Genomic DNA, 15,882 nt, shown 5'->3' with positions numbered 1-15,882 from the left:
TCCATCTTTCCACTCTCTTGCATGCTTCCTCTACATTTTAACCACCTTTAAATGTCAAATTGATGTATTAATGGGAGCTGTGAAAATTGAAAAGATTGAAAGTATCTCCCCTCGCCTGCCCAGTCGTTGTCTCCGGCCACTTGAAATGGAGCCAAAAAATTAATGGTTAAAAAGATTGGTATGTTTAATTGATTTGTAATTTAGCCAAGAAGATTGTGGACACTATTATTAGAGTATAAATTGATTAGTAGTTCAAACATGGCTTGCAAATTTTGAGATCTGGATATTTGCCATGATTAGTGAAAGAGAAATTCGGCTTCGACTGTAATGATGCCAGTCACCAAGGATTTGAATTTACTCTGCCTTTAATTTTTCTCTAACCCAACTACTTAAGAGGTTAAACTTTTGGCAAGGATCTTGTGTTTTATAATCCTAGAGTAAGTAATTTTAATCCCTTGTTAATCCTTCACTGATCCTAGAATGTAATATCAGTTATATTGTGACGCCCATTTTACCGTGTTATACCTGGCATGTTGTTGATTATTATTCATCCATAGCTAGTGTTATAGATCTCCTGAGTGTTTTGTAAGGTCTCTCCTCGACAAGTTCTGTATTACTTGAACATGAATTTGCTACATGTCCATAAACATCCAAGTAAACAACCTAATCTAATTTGTTCTAACCATTTCATGCTGACCTAGCGGTGCCAAAGCCGCGGATTAAATGTTTGTAATTTCTTTTGTAGAGTAACTATTATGTGTAAGCCTTCATCCAAGTATGTAACAAACGCTTTGTTCCTAACCTTGCCGAAATCATTCACAGCGATTGAAAACAAGCAATGACAGTGCCATTGCTCTCCCCGACAGGTTCAAGGCATCTAACAAGGAGAAAATCCGCCATTACTTATTATGATTTACTTTCAAAGAGTGATACAATTAAATTTACCACAATAAGGAATCCAAGGAACATATTCTCAAGCCCTGAAAGCCTTGCTTAGTTAGGGAAGTGCTCTCTGTTTCTCAAGATTTCAATCTTTTTAAGGTCTTCCCGTTTAGTTACAATCACCATGTTTTTAGCAGAAGATTTACGCAAATCTCAAGAGAGTACTTTTCTGCAGAAAGAGAGAAATGCAGCATACCGGAGCGTTGCCTACGAGAATGGAGAGGCCTTAACCGGTCGGTTTGATGACGTCAAACTAGTAGAGCAATCGCCATGTTAACCAATCAGAGCCGCCATCGATTGGCTGAAGTTGCATGAGCGGCGTATTTGAATCGCAGTGGGGTAACGATATTCGATTTTTAGTCGTGTTTAGCTTTTATTTCCTCAATTATCAGACAATGTAATTTATAAACTAGGCAGTACTCTGATTGAAATTTTATCTTCTCTCAATAAGGTTCTTATGAATTTTTGCACCAGATCAACCCCTGAAAAGATATTAGCACATAAGGAACATGTGTCATGCGTTCTCCCATAAAAACACATGTTTGATCCCCGCCGAGTTTCATCTACTAGCGTGACGTTACAGAATCGTAGTTACGGCCTCTCTATTCTCGTAGGCAGCGACCAGAGTTGGGCTGTTTTTAAATTGACTGATTTAATTTAGTTGCTTACTTGAAAACACACCATCTCCTTGTCTCTAAATCTCTTTTCTTACATTTTTTGGTTCAGTGTGACCTATATACTCATTTTTTTGCACAAAAAAGTATCGTAGATTTAATTGCGTCTTTCCTGCAGAAATAAGGAACTACAAATGATAGATACTATCTTCCCAAATGGAACCGTTTGAAAATGCCCCTTCAGAAAAAACAAGAACCTGTTTTCTAACTACATAATACAATTGAGATAATCATAAAATTAATCGGCAAGGCTATCCATTTATCCATCACGTAATTGAGGTCCATTCAAATATTGCCTGTAGGGAATGTCATTTTTTTGCTTCTTTCCAACCCTTCCATTTTCCATGTACCTAATGTTTATTAAAATATACTCTATTTCATAATATTTGATCTCATTGAGACCCATCTCCTGTGGGTGTAGTATCTACACATTACTCTAGGGCTGCTTAGATTCTGCCACGGACTGTTATAAAGAATCATTGCATTATTGATGAACTCCAAAACTGTAAACAACCCTCATACATTCACAGCATCATACCTTTTGGCAAGTAATTATAAATTACCATTAGAGTCCACACCCTTTAAGTTGCAGACAGACTCTCACTGTGAGACTTGAGATCTTCTATCGGGGCTTGCGCCTTTTACTTTCAATGGGAAAATTTAGATGGCATATCTTCTGTCGCACTTTAAAGTCGGTCAACTTGGACTCTTCTTAACCTTACGATGAATTACTAGCTTGTGTTTTTCTAGTAGGATTCTGATAACCAATATGAATTTGTGTGTTGATTTATCAATGGGGCTAATGTATTTTTGTAATTTATTTTTTTTTTTTTTTTAACTTTATTTACTTATTTCTATAAGTTGTTTTGACCTGCGAAATAATTCGACACAGGTGGATATTGCAAAATTATGCTACTCCTCTGGCACCCTACCTTATGATGTACCTAATCATTAACACAATTTAGAATATTTAAAGCTTTTTTCTAACCAAGCAACATGCCAGCCATCCCCACTCCTGTTTTGTACCTAAGGGCTCTCTTACGAGCATGAAATTGTCAGCATATACTCCTTAGTAAGCCCAATGTGATTTGCTTTATGTAGTTGTGATTTTTATTTGACTGAAATTGACGTAACATTCCAGATACGCCCAGCCAGTTATATTCATGAAATTAGATAGCTGTACCTAACTTAGTCGATGTATCGTCTCATTTTAAAGTTACTGAATTTTGTACCCACCCTTATATAAGTATTTTATGTCCAAAAATGTTTTGTAAATTGAATAATTCAAAACGTTAAATTAACTCCAAAATCTTATTTAGAAAATACCTAATTTTAGGAGGAAATCAAACGGTGAAAAGAAGTGTATAAGTAGACTTAATATTTTGAGAGTTCAAACCAATTTTCCCTTTTCAGCAGCAAAAAAAGTACCTAGTCTTAATAAATTTCTTGGTTCATGAAGACACTTAAAAATTAAGTTTTTGGTCACCTAAATTTTACAGGACCTGACATCACTTAAATTCTAATGATATGACAAATAAGGCATCTTAAAGCAAAAGGAGCCACGTCCGTGTTGCTGATGAACCCTGGATTACATGAGAATACTAGCGTTATGGGAATAATCAGGAAAATGGACTCTGTTCCCTTTGTTTCAGGATCCCTTAAATGTGATGCACTCGAGGAAAGAGGAACTGCAGGTGAAAAAAAAAATTGAGATACTTAACTATTTTATATCAAGTAATCTTGTTTGTATGTTTTTTTTTTTTTTTTTTTTTTTTTTTTTTTTTTTTTTTTTTTTTTTTTTAAATTATGGAATGTTCAAAGTAAAGTGATTGAGATTCCGAAAGACAAACACGGCATTTGAATTATTCGCGAAGCGTAGAACAACGGAGGAATATTCGAAGTTGGGTTCGAAGCGAACATGCAACTATTTTAACTCCGCTGTGAGCCGGGCTGCATACGCTCGATTTTGAAGGCGATTCCGAGATCAGCCCACGACTTTCGCGACCGGATACGCGGCTCCAATCATTTTTTTCCTCGAACGTGACGTATGTCTCCGTCAAGTATTTGGACGCTCCTGTCGCGCAGATTTGTAACGCGATTTTAACAAATTGAACGTGAAATAAAGGAAGAATACACGAATTTGGGTATAGACACAAGATGCAGCTATTTTAATGGGTCAGTTGCGCTCGTCACAGAATTGTGTTTCGATGCTTGATTCTTGTAGATCGACTAAAAATATTAAGATCCAACCAAACAGCAACTTTCTACTTTCAACCGTAAAGTTGTATTGGACGTGAAAAGTTGCTATTTGGACAGGTTTCATTATTTTTAGCTAATCTACAAGAATCGAGCATCACAACACGATTCTGTGACCAGCGCAGCTGGTCCATTCTACCGTGGGCCGGGTTGCAAACTCTCGAGGAAAACACTGCTGCACCTCTACCCTAGCGAGCATCGCAAGCGCGCGTTGGCCGTGGACAGGTCTCACATTTCGCCTGCAAAATGTAGCGTATGCAACCCGGCCCACCGCGGAGTTAAAATAGTTGCATGTTGGGTTAGAACCCAACCTCTTCCAGTGTTCTCCACCCGCGGCGTTGTTTTGAGTTGAAGGAGCTTTCCAATATCTAAGATGTTCCAAAGGGAGGTTCAGATTTTATCGAAATGCCACCTATAATATTCTCAATAAATATTCTCAGTTTATGCACCTGAACCGCAAACTGATAGGAGTGCACGTGACGGAAAGAAAATACCAACGTGCGATTCGAGTGTGGAATTGAAACGAAATATGTTTGAATCAGATGGAGGATTAAGATTCACTACCTTACTTTGAACATTCCATAATTTTAAAAAAAAAACCCATTTTATGTGAAGGACCAAAACTGCATTTTGTGGTTCTCGTGGAAAATTTGGCAACTCACCTTAAGTCTCCTTTTCCTCAGATGCATTACAATTTATGCAACCCAATCAGTTTAAATCATACTGAGGCATAAACGATGAACGTTTGAGTCTGCTGAGGTGACATTACTAATATATTTGAACGCGCAGTGCATGATACATTTTTGAGACTTTGATAGTCGACTGTTACTCCTATTTGCTTGCTGTCCTTGGCTGTGTTCAAAACATGCCTTAAAATTTTTAATAATAAGGCGGTAATGATGCCGAATTTTTGTTCTTTAGCAAAGCCTCACCATGCATATAGATGGACTTGGAACCTCCGTTAAAGTAGCGTCTAATTGAAAATAATTGAGAGTGCTTAAGTAACTACGTCATTTTTGTCCTTCCTTTTTTCAAGTCTGCATGAACCAAGAATTTTTGGATCACCTAAATGTCTGTCTTGTAAAAACTTGGCTCTTGTATTCGGCTGAAAGATTACCCCGCCACCGGGCTCCTTGGACAAAAATAAAGTCTGCCACAATATCCGGACTAAGTTAATCATTCTGGAGGACGCCCCAACCAAGGTTCCTCTCTTTCAATGCCTCTGACTGTTTCGATTCACTTGATCTGTCCTTGCTTTTGCAGGTGGTCAGCTCGGGTCTTCCGCGCGATGCTCCGTTGCGAAACCCTTAATTCGCACCGATTCTGACCCCGTTTCACCGTGAGCAGGCTGGCTGCCTTTTCCGTTAGAGGATGATCAACCATGACCAGAACATCGACGTTTCTTATCGCGCGAGTCCGCCCTCGAAAAACTGCAACGCAAAGGCCCGAAACCGGTGGCTCCTCCTAGCACACGCCCTTCTCAACAACAAGGAAAACCTGAGCGTCAACGAGGTGGATCCCGTTTCCGTCCGGAGGTTTCAGGAGTTCGGACTCTTCTCCATCCGGTCCTCATCTGAAGTGGACAACGATAGCGTTAGTTGGTTCGACTACTCCACGCGCGTTGCCGATCAAGACCTGAGCGTTAAAGTTCGCCACGTGTCCAAGCTGATAACGCCTGCGGATTTAATGGGCTTCAACAATACGGGGAACGTCTGCGTCTGGCCCTCCGAAGAAGTGCTAGCCTTCTACTGTCTCAGCAACAGGGACATGTTCCGCGGGAAATCCGTCCTCGAGCTCGGTGGAGGGATGACCTGCCTTGCGGGTATCATGTTGGCCAAGTTTGCGTGTCCTCAGAGAGTTCTGTTGACCGACGGGAATCTCGAGTCCGTCGAGAACGTTCGAGCGATCATCGATGCCAACGAGTTGCGCGAGACAACCGCAGAAGCAGCCGTTCTCAAATGGAACTGCAACACTGGATCCTGGGCCGAGAATTTCGACGTGGTCCTGGCAGCCGACTGCTTATTTTTCGAGGAAACTCGGAAGGACCTGGTGATGACTATTTGGGATTGCTTGAAGGGAGGCTCCGTCGCGCTGATCACGGCTCCTGCCAGGGGTCAGACCCACTTGAAATTCCTCGATGCTGCTAAGAGTGTTGGTTTCGTCACTAAGCTCCACGGTCAGAACTACAACGCCGATGTGCATCGCAGGCATACGCAGTTGAAATCGAGTAGTCCTCTCTACGAGGAAGACATCCATTATCCGCTCTTGATTTCCTTGTACAAACCATCCACCGATAAATCCTAGCCCTAGTTCTGTGATTCCCCGTTAGATCGTATTCGATGGTGGTTCGATGCATCGTTTGGTTCAAAACAACAGAATATAACCTTAAACAGTAATTTTAGGACTTCAGTAGGAAAAGCTGAAATTGAGAAAATTCCCAACAATTTCATTTTTCATTGCCACTTTATACTTGTACCCAAAGAATCAAAACCTATCACAAGAAACCCGTTCCCTCAGAGCATTCAATTGACTTTTGGGGCTGTGTTCACGTGTTGAACCAATCGATATCGATTCAATCTTACCTGTTTGATGTATTGAATACGATCCATAGAGAGGATCATGAATTCCGTCCACTTCCAATAAATTAAATGTAACAGCCTTTCACCTAGAGAACGATTCATGCAGCAAAACATTTGGAAATCGGAAGAGAGGTATCGAAATGTGCACTCAAAATCTATCAACTACACTTGAAGTCCATCAGCTGGGGTATGAAGCACGAACGAAGAAATGACGTCATTTGTACTTTTACCATTCAACTAATGTTAATTGTAAATACTTATATCTTCATCAGAAGTTGATTTCCAAATTTTGTTGCGGATGAATCATTTTCTACGTGAAATTCAAAGAATTAATCAGTTTGTACTCTAGTCAGTGCTCCAACCAGTGGCGTAGCCAGTTTTTTTCATGGGGATGGTCAAACATGATCAAAGATTAAAATTCCTAAAGATCACGAAAACTTAATTTTTCCGAGTTAATTTTTGACTTATTGGGGGTCCACCCCTCCCCCGCCACGGCTACACCACTGGCTTCATCAAATCGTAACGAAATAGTCTTATAAAACATTCATTAAAACTATGCCAGTGCCCTATTGAACCGCACGGACACGCCTAATGTAATAGAGCATCAATGAAATCTGTCCGTTTGTAATTAAATGACGCATCTCTTTTTTCTACAAAAATCCTTTAGAACTCAAACCTATTTTAAGGGTTCATTTTCTGTGAAATGAGAAAGGAACGCATACTACTAGAAGAAGAGAGTCACTAAAGGTGTATTTAAAAAAAATAGATGCGGCTTGTTTTTAAACCGGAAGGCTCTATTAATTTGGTTCTTTACACGATCTTGAAATTTTGATATGATTTCCAAATTATTTGAACAAATTCTTAAAACTTTAATTTCAAAAGTATCTCAAATTTTACCTCAAGGATATGAAATGTTGTAATGTAACTTCAAGTCTCATGGAAGTTGAAAATTTCATATTAATATTACGAATTGATTTTTACCATTTGTGTCCCGTCCATGGATGAGGGGACCTTTCTTTTATAATATTCAAGATCGAAATATTAATGCAGAGCTGAGAGGAATTTTTTATACTTTGGCACTAGGCATGCCTAGCAATCTCAAAAAAACCAGTGTTATGACAGTCCGAAGTTCTAGCATCAAGAATTAGTTTGGGGAAAAAGCGATTCAAACTTTTCATCTAAGTACCATGTTTAGGGCTCAAAATCGCCGCTTCATCGAAACTCCACGCTCTTTATCAGCGCAAACATGAGTCATTGTTGGCAACTTTGAGCCACAATAAGCTTTTTTGGCTTTAAAGGCTGATTTTTCGACTGAACTTCACGGAACTTGCTTACCTTGAAAATTTGCGTGTGTGCACGCAAGTGCCTTTTCTCGTACCCTGTCACATCTCGAATCAAATTGTGGTAAAAATAATTGATAAGCTTGAATCCGGGTTTAAACAAGTCCAGTTGAGGGTGTTCATGGCGGAGACAACGACTTTAACAGGGTGTCAGTGAACTGACCTGGGTAAATAACTTTGACGAAAAACTTGCTTGTCCCTGGTCCCCCAACTCTGTATCGCTCTGGCTATAACCAAACTGGCAAGAGAAAATTTCACCCAACTATCGTGACCTAAATAATTTTGTAGTTGAACTCGGGATCTTGAATCATTCCTAATATTTTTTTTTTTTCAATTCCAATGCATGGATCTGATAATGCAATGGTGTAAATTTCTTCAAACTAGTCTTCGTAGACCGTTTTTATGACACCATTCAGTGAAATCGATGGCTCTACCCAGAACAAATACATAAGTACATATTCCGCCTGGTTTTAAGAGCGGTAAATTCAACATTGAATGGTTAGTCTAATAGCTTACCACTTTAGTCTAGTCGTACGTGATCAAACGTTGGTTTATGTACCAATGAGAGTGAGCTTAAAAGCAATCATTTTTTTTTTCTTCTTTTTTTGTGCCAAAGATATTAATTGTGCTTTTCCCCTCTTCTCAAGTCTCTTTTTCTCCAAAAAAAAATATTCATTTTATCTTAAGAATGAACTCACGCCATTCCCATTCTCTGTTAATTTTACACTTATCCAACCGAAGACGTAGAATCAGAAATCGATAAAATTCTGAGAAAAAAAACAGGAAAACTAATTTTGAAATCACACATTCTCATTGTTTGAGATCTCAGAGTTTTGTCCTTAAAAATGTTCCTCATAGATCTCTGTTTGTTAAAAAAAGGAGACAATAAGGTTGCTTACGTTCATTTGAAAATGATCATGTCCTCTGTTTTTAGATTAAGTACATCTTCAGAGTATCTGTAAGAACAACAAATGCCACCGCCAAAAACCCACCATCATAATCGAAAAGACATTTCCCTTTCTCTTCGGTGAAGTCCATTCCTATTCCAAGTTACCTGTGCCAACTTTTCGTAACTGTCCCCTGTTTCACTGTTGCAAAGCATCCAACTTTTTTTTCTAACCCTGATGTGCCTTATCATCTTCCAGAGCATGATTTTTTTTTCCCTCGCAAACATGTTCATGCTCCTTATTTTCCATGAGTTTTTCGGTAATGCTATCGATTTGGCAAAGCTCCAAATCCTCGTCTGTCTTGGCGTGGCTACAAATTAAGGAGCAGTCCCTTTTTATGATTAAGAGAAGCTGCCAACCGTCCTATTGCCTTAATCCTACCTTGGACTGTTGAAATCGTTACCGATCTGATCTTCCCCCTTTTTTAATGAGTAATATTTTCCCAACAAACTTTGCAATCCACTGCCTTTTCTGTTCATCATTAATTTTGAACAGGGCTCCTCCTTTCCTTGAATTATTTATGGTAATTTTCCATCTTTGTAATGTAGATTCATTTGTTCCAAATAGATTTACCTAGTCCTATTTTTTTATTATTATTTTATTTGTTTCATTAATTTTTTTTTTCAAGGGGGGTTGAAGAATACACTTAGGTATTTTGTTTGTTATCTGTTAACTTTTTATGTTGTACATTCCTCCGAAATGATAGGAATATCATTTTTTTTGCCCTCCTAGTTGAAATAGTATCCCTTACGTTTACCAAAAAAATAAATCTATGAAAAAAATGAAATTTGCACGTTTTAATGTATAAGTTCATCGGGTGCATTGTTTACCCCAGCAACGAAGAATAGAATTATCGGAAGTATAATTTTAACAGACATTATCTCGATGGTTAAAGTCGAAAATTCGTAACTTAGAATGCTCACGAGTGCAGAAAATGTCATTCGGCCGAAGTCGCGCGGCGTGTTTTGCGATATATCGATGGATTCACCATTTAAACCTATAGGAAAGGATCGATAAGCAGGGTGGTCGCAACGAACACCTTAATACTCGATTCTTTGCTATAGCTTCAAATAAGGAAATATCGAAGATAGATCATTGACGCCTTGCTTTTGCACGCAAGTGTATTTCCTCCCTGAGAAAAATGTTTCCTCGACAGACCGAAAGTCCAAAAAGTCCTAAAGGTCGATAAATAGTCGGAATTTCACCAAAGATTTATTTTCGTCGCCGTTCCTCGTTTCTGAAAAGAATTTTCTCGCTTTCCCGACAATTTTCTCACATGGAGGAAATTTTTTCTCTGGAATAAGGAACATTTTCCTCGCAAGCCTCAAACTTGTGCTTGGCAATTTTCTTCTACATAATACACGAAAAAATAACGTTGCGTAGTAGCTGTCAGGAATACTGAAAACTTCTCCTGAAAATTCGAAAAGACTGATAGACTGTCGGAGTGTTTCCGGAAAGACTTTTCGGCGTCCGTTTGGACACAAATTTCCCCACTGATCACGCAATTTGCGGATCGGCCAAATTTTGCACCCCTGAAATGCGTCTCCGCGCATGTCTTGTTAGTTTTTTTTTTTTTTTTTTTTTCAGGAATACTAGCCAATAGCTATTAACGAAATTTGTCGTGAATTTTCTTAATAAATTCTAAAACAAAAACCTCGCGAAATTGCAAGGAAGCATTTTGGTTGATTTTTTTTTGAGGAAAATGTGTAATAATCGTAGCTTTTTTTAATGTTGCAATCAAGGTACGAATTTTTTACTTCTAGCTATCAGTCTGTTTTTCAGTAATTATATTATAGGTATATGGCAAATTTTCAACGCTGTGAGCTGATGACTTTTTGAGTTTTGTTACTTTTCTGCGGAAGGAGCCGTATCTATCTGGCCACGAGATGCCTATGAACCGATCATACATTGGCTCAGTTCTTTGTTTCATTTTTCCGCTGGTTTTTCCCCCCGTTTTAGTATCCACAATTGAAGTTAATTAAGTCCTACTCTCTAGCACCTATTTAATTTTTGTTGTTTTGTGAATGATATGTCCGTATTTTATTTTTCCTCGTATTCGTTACCCACCGTGTGAAATTTTTGTGATCTAGATACTAAGTTTTTAGACAATTTTAAGGTGCAATCGAAGGCAGAATTGTCAATTTAAGCAATAATGAAAAACCTTGCCATTGTTTTCTGCATAACTTTTTGTAAAGTATTGAACCAGGTAATAAAGTAAATGTGCCTTCACCGTATTCTTGTTTTTCCTTGTTTTGTGCGTGTGTGTGTTTCTCTACGTCACATCTATAAGAGGGACAAGACGAAAATGTGACATCAAGATAGCGTAACAATAATAAATTTCAGCCTTGTATGATTCAGTTGACATTCTTACCGTTAGCGTCAAAAATTTACCTTAATTGTTTTAATTTCATTAATTTTATTATTACAACTAAATCCTTAAAATTATTTTTGTGCCTATAAATAAAAAAAAAATGTTGTTAATAGTTGTTTTGGTTCATAAGTAGAATCTGAGGGAGGATCTCTACTAGACCTTCTGACAACATCGAGATCTGACTGAATAGAGGGAATAAAATAGAGGGAGACCATGTTACAAGTTCCGCACTTTTTACTTTATTTTTTCACATCTACGCGGAAAGGAAACTTCAATCAATCTCTCTAGGAATCCACAACATTGTATTTCGTTTGAAAAGCAGCCAATACCTATGATATTTCTCTGCTCCCCGAAAAGTTTCTTTCAGACAAGGAAAACAACTATAGGATAGCCTTATCCGAGGAAATAGGTACATGTTTTAAAAAATAATGTTAGGTACATCTTCTCAAAAGAGTTGATTAAATTCAAAGAAAATTTTCTTTAAAACATCATCATTGTGAGTTCGTGTGTTTTCCAGTCCAACATTTTCCTGAGCAAGAATGAAAGATTGAACCAGGTCTGGTAGACCTCTATCTCCCTCTCTCCCCCTCTTTATCTCTCTTCCTTCTAGTTTCAGTTTCAATTATTTAAAAATTAAATTCACCCCATTAAAATTACAGAAAACTTTCTTTTTCTTTTACTATTAAAAAAATTTCCGCAGTTTAACCAGCGCAAGTTCAAACGTGTGTGCTCCCCTTTTCAAAATGTATCCAAAACCAGTCTCGAGGTCAAAACTCCACGACGAGTTAAAAGAATCGTCTGAGAGGAACTGTATTACAAACCTGCAATTTTCAGCCACTATCATATTCTAAAGGGTTATAGGTCTCCAAAAAACAAAAAAAATTAAAAAAAAAAGTGATTTTGCCTCGTGAAATTTTTTGTCCTTTTTGGGAATTTCGACTGTTTTTTTTTTTTTTTATTATCATTTATTGCATTATTTATTCACTTATATATTTGTATGACTTTCTGTTTGATTTCTCGGTTTGAAAATATGTTTTTGAAATCGCAGCAACCATCTTTGTAACGATCTCTAGAGTTTGGTAGAATATCGAAAAGGACTAAATAAATATTTGAAAATGAAGGTTGCTGTTATGAGGTATTTAAATGATGGATGACCATGTTGATGTTTAATTATTTCTGTGGAAATTTTATTCTCGTATTTAAAATCAGTTTTTACCATTAATTTACATTCGTAACTCCAGGTATAATAATTTTCATGGAGAATTTCACCTTTATCCTTCAACAGAAACATGCGGTAGCTCTTTTGCAAGAAACTTAAAATGTTTGCCAAATTTTGAAATTTAGCGAGACAATCCTTAGTTTTAGGTTTACCAGTTCAGTTTTTTTCAGACAGATTTGATCTTAATACTAAGCATGTAATGCAGGTATCATCTAAAAGGAGGTTAATACCCCTAGCTACCTCGTCCAATATCTATCTTTGCCTTTTTAGGTCAATCAAGCTGCTTTTGACAAAATGCTTATTTTTCCATAAAGTTTTCTGCAATTCAGTATCAACCTAGGTGAACATAACAACTCTTCTTCAATGTAACCAGGTAATTACCTTCTATGAGACAAATCATGGATGTCTCTTTGAAAGAATAAGGTTTCGATGAGGCAGAGTAAACTTGTAACTAGTTTTTCCTCCTGCAAATTATAGGTAACAAATTGCCTGTGACAGATTGCATTTTTCTCCCCCATCAATGCACCGAATGTGTGACGGGCTCGAGGATGACCAGAGTAAAATTTCCAAGGGAAGAAAATCTCCATCTCTTCTAGTGGCGAGGCGTGAGTGGTCGATTATCGATATTTCCTCATTCGAAGCTGCAGTGAAGAACCGATTATTAAGGTGATCGATTCTTTTCCATGGGTTTAAATGGCAGAACCATCGATATATCGCAAAGCACGCCACGCCACTGATCTCCCTAGTTTGTTCACACAGACTTAAGAGTTAATTCTAGAGTGTTCTTCATTGCTCTGCGACGCCCAACGGCCTTAGTCCCCTATCCTTCCAAAGCCTCTCAAGAAACTGGCATCCCCTCATTACGCGTGCAACTTCATGTTGCCACCCTTTCACTGGGCGTCCCATTCATCCACTCAATGAGAAACTCGATCAAACAACCTCTCCTACGATATTCTGCTGACATGCATACCAGCAGGCTGATTATTGAAATTGATGGACAAAGCGATAGACAAATGAGGCAAAGAGAAAATGGAGCGATTCTATTGGTTGGAACGGGTGGTTGTCCTAGACTAAGGCGGAAAATAATGGACCAACAATGGGGTCTCTCGTAGGTTGTCGTTAGTTTATCTATTACTTCCCTCCCATTTCCACCAATAGGATCGCTCTATTTTCCTCTCATCTTCCTTGTCCATCAATTTCAATGAGCAGCCTGCTGACTGGCTACTTAGTCGTGACTTTGAACACAGTGTCATTTCCCACTCAGGCCCTGATTTGGAGCATCTTTTTATTGTTTTATTGTCAGTGTATTTATTGTTAATATCTTTATTGTTTTTTGCGGACCTGATCTCCGCTAGAAGTTCCTCTTACCTCCCTTGGAAATCCATCTCTGTTGCTCATAACATGTCTTGCGGCCGCTTCTCCAGCTACCAAATCTTATACCCATTTATCAAAATGCTCCTCTTACAACTTTCCATCTTGTGATATTTACTTTGAATAAAATAACGGGTCTATTTATTAATGAGCCTTGTGCTGTTTTCCGAGGAAGGTGATGAGGCATCGGTTTGATAGTTAGGCGTATGACTTAAGTGCTTGGGTTAGTTCATAGGCAAATCCAGGGGGGAGGGGGGGGGGGGGGTTACGCCCCCTCTTTCAACCGAAAAAAAAATGAATAAAAAGGAGGAAAGAAGAGAGGAAAGGACGAAGGAAAGAAAAAGGAAGGACGCTTATTTTTGGTAATTATCAGTGGCGAGGCGTGTTATGCGATTTATCGATTGATACGTCATTCAAACCGATGGGAAAGTATCGATAAACAGGGTGTTCGCAGCGAACACCTTAATAATCGATTATTTTCCGCAGCTTCAAATGGGGAAATATCGATAATCAATCGTTCACGCCCAGCCACTGGTAATTATTCGTGTCGAAATTTACTCAAACTGATAATTCGATGCTTGAAAAAGTTGATAATTTTCTGGGTGAAGCCCTCCCCCCCCCCCCAACTCTTTTCCGCCCCCTCGTTCGAAGTGCCTGGGTCCGTACATGGGTTACTTGGACTGCGTTAAGTAGAAAGGAATCAAGCCACGTCAACCATCGCCAAATTTAGTTGGGCATTTTAATTTTTTACATGGAAACGGTTGTGCGGATTGTGCAAACAAGTGAATTTTCTGCACATTGCGAAAGAAATTCCTTAAAATTTTCCAAGGGATCCGCACCAACGTTCTCTTGTAAAAAAGTAAATTGCGTCCAGTTAAATTTGGCAGTAGCTGATGTGGCTTTGTTCCTTTCTGCTTAACGCCGTTCAGTCGTGCTTTATCTATCGTAATAAATACTTGTAACTCCTTAGTGCTTCCATTTGCGCTCCTTTTCTTGCTGAACCCATTGCTTGCGATTGAAATGTGCTCTGACAATTGCTCTGACCACTTTTGAACATTTCTGTTGCAGGGCAGATTACTGGAAGTCTCAGGAGAGAAAGTTCTGCGATTTTTGCAAGTGCTGGATATCGAACAATAAACCGGTAAAATAAAGTCGAGAGATTCGTTATTTTTATGTAATCGAAAGTTCCAAAGATCAGCTTTTTTGAAGTCTCAACTTGTTATGCAATTAGTATTTGCCTCTTTCCTACTTGAAGTCTTTGGTCCATATTTTTTTTAATATGTATAGAAGTAAAATTGTCCAAGTTTAAAAAAGTAAAGCCAAGCATTTTAATTGCATTCTTATAAATACTTTGTCTTCTTACTGAGGGCCCGACCAAATCTTTAATGAATTGCTCAAGAAGATGCTGTGTTCCCTAAGTTGAAAGCAGACCATCCTCTATTCTTTGACGTTTTTTTAACATGTCAGTATTACACATCATCATCACAGTGAGCCCTTAGACCCTTCGCATTTTTAATTTTTGTCATAGTTATACTTCTAGAAATCTACTGTGCCAATTATCATGATCTTCTGTCTGTTTGGAGTTAAAAATCTAGCTAACTTTAAATTTTCCTCATCATTTTCTCTTCTTTGTTTCGAATTTAAAATTCTAATCCTTCAAAAAAAAATGTGTTTAGTTACATTTCTGGATTAACTCAGATCCATCACGCATCTGAATAACTTTACGAAGCTATGTCTCCATTTTTATGAAGTGTTCATCTTTCCCCATTTATTTTGGTTTCAGAGCGTTCAATTTCATGAAAATGGGAAGAAGCATCAAGAAAATGTGGCAAGAAGAATTTCAGAGATCCGGCAGAAAAGTGCAAAAGCTCACGAGAAAAAACTTGAAGTTGACAAAGAAATGGAAAAAATGGAACAAGTGAGTTTATGTGTGGAATGCCCATGTATTCTTTCCCGTCCCTAATGGGTTAGGTGGGCGCGTTGAACTACTGTGTCTGAATGGTCGAGTCTTATTCATAAATAAAAAATAATGCGATCTGGCCAAACAAAAAGTCTCATAGTCTAAGAAAGGCCGGGAAAAGAAAAGCCATTCAAAACGGGCCACTCAGACGAACCGCGGCGGCGGCTTCGTCGCTGCTGACGTCACTGGCGCTTTATAATTCCCACTTATTCTTACGGCCCTC

At 38.3% G+C, this 15,882-nt stretch overlaps 2 protein-coding genes across 2 annotated transcripts in view; both read left to right on the top strand.

The window, feature by feature from the left end:
• LOC109039866 (WW domain-binding protein 4) overlaps window positions 1-15,882 on the top strand; it is a 33,926-nt gene that overhangs the window by 267 nt on the left and 17,777 nt on the right. Inside the window, exons 2-3 of the mRNA XM_019055564.2 lie at window positions 14,768-14,840; window positions 15,483-15,617. Of these exons, the coding sequence (XP_018911109.1) occupies window positions 14,768-14,840; window positions 15,483-15,617 (208 nt within the window). The remainder of the gene's footprint in view (window positions 1-14,767; window positions 14,841-15,482; window positions 15,618-15,882) is intronic.
• Window positions 4-10,972, top strand: LOC109039867 (calmodulin-lysine N-methyltransferase). Its single transcript, XM_019055565.2, has 2 exons — window positions 4-437; window positions 5,136-10,972. Exon 2 carries the CDS (start codon window positions 5,244-5,246, stop codon window positions 6,174-6,176), a length of 933 nt encoding a protein of 310 aa, XP_018911110.2. The 5' UTR covers window positions 4-437; window positions 5,136-5,243; the 3' UTR covers window positions 6,177-10,972.

Source organism: Bemisia tabaci, chromosome 5, assembly GCF_918797505.1.
Source record: "Bemisia tabaci chromosome 5, PGI_BMITA_v3".
Lineage (NCBI taxonomy): Eukaryota > Metazoa > Arthropoda > Insecta > Hemiptera > Aleyrodidae > Bemisia > Bemisia tabaci.
The sequence above is the reverse complement of the archived record's forward strand: the minus strand, read 5'-3'. Positions and strand labels throughout refer to the sequence as shown.

What these genes read in the sequence shown, in the direction of transcription:
- LOC109039867 (XM_019055565.2), top strand. Translation starts at nt 5,244, where the DNA reads ATGATCAACCATGACCAGAACATCGACGTTTCTTATCGCGCGAGTCCG.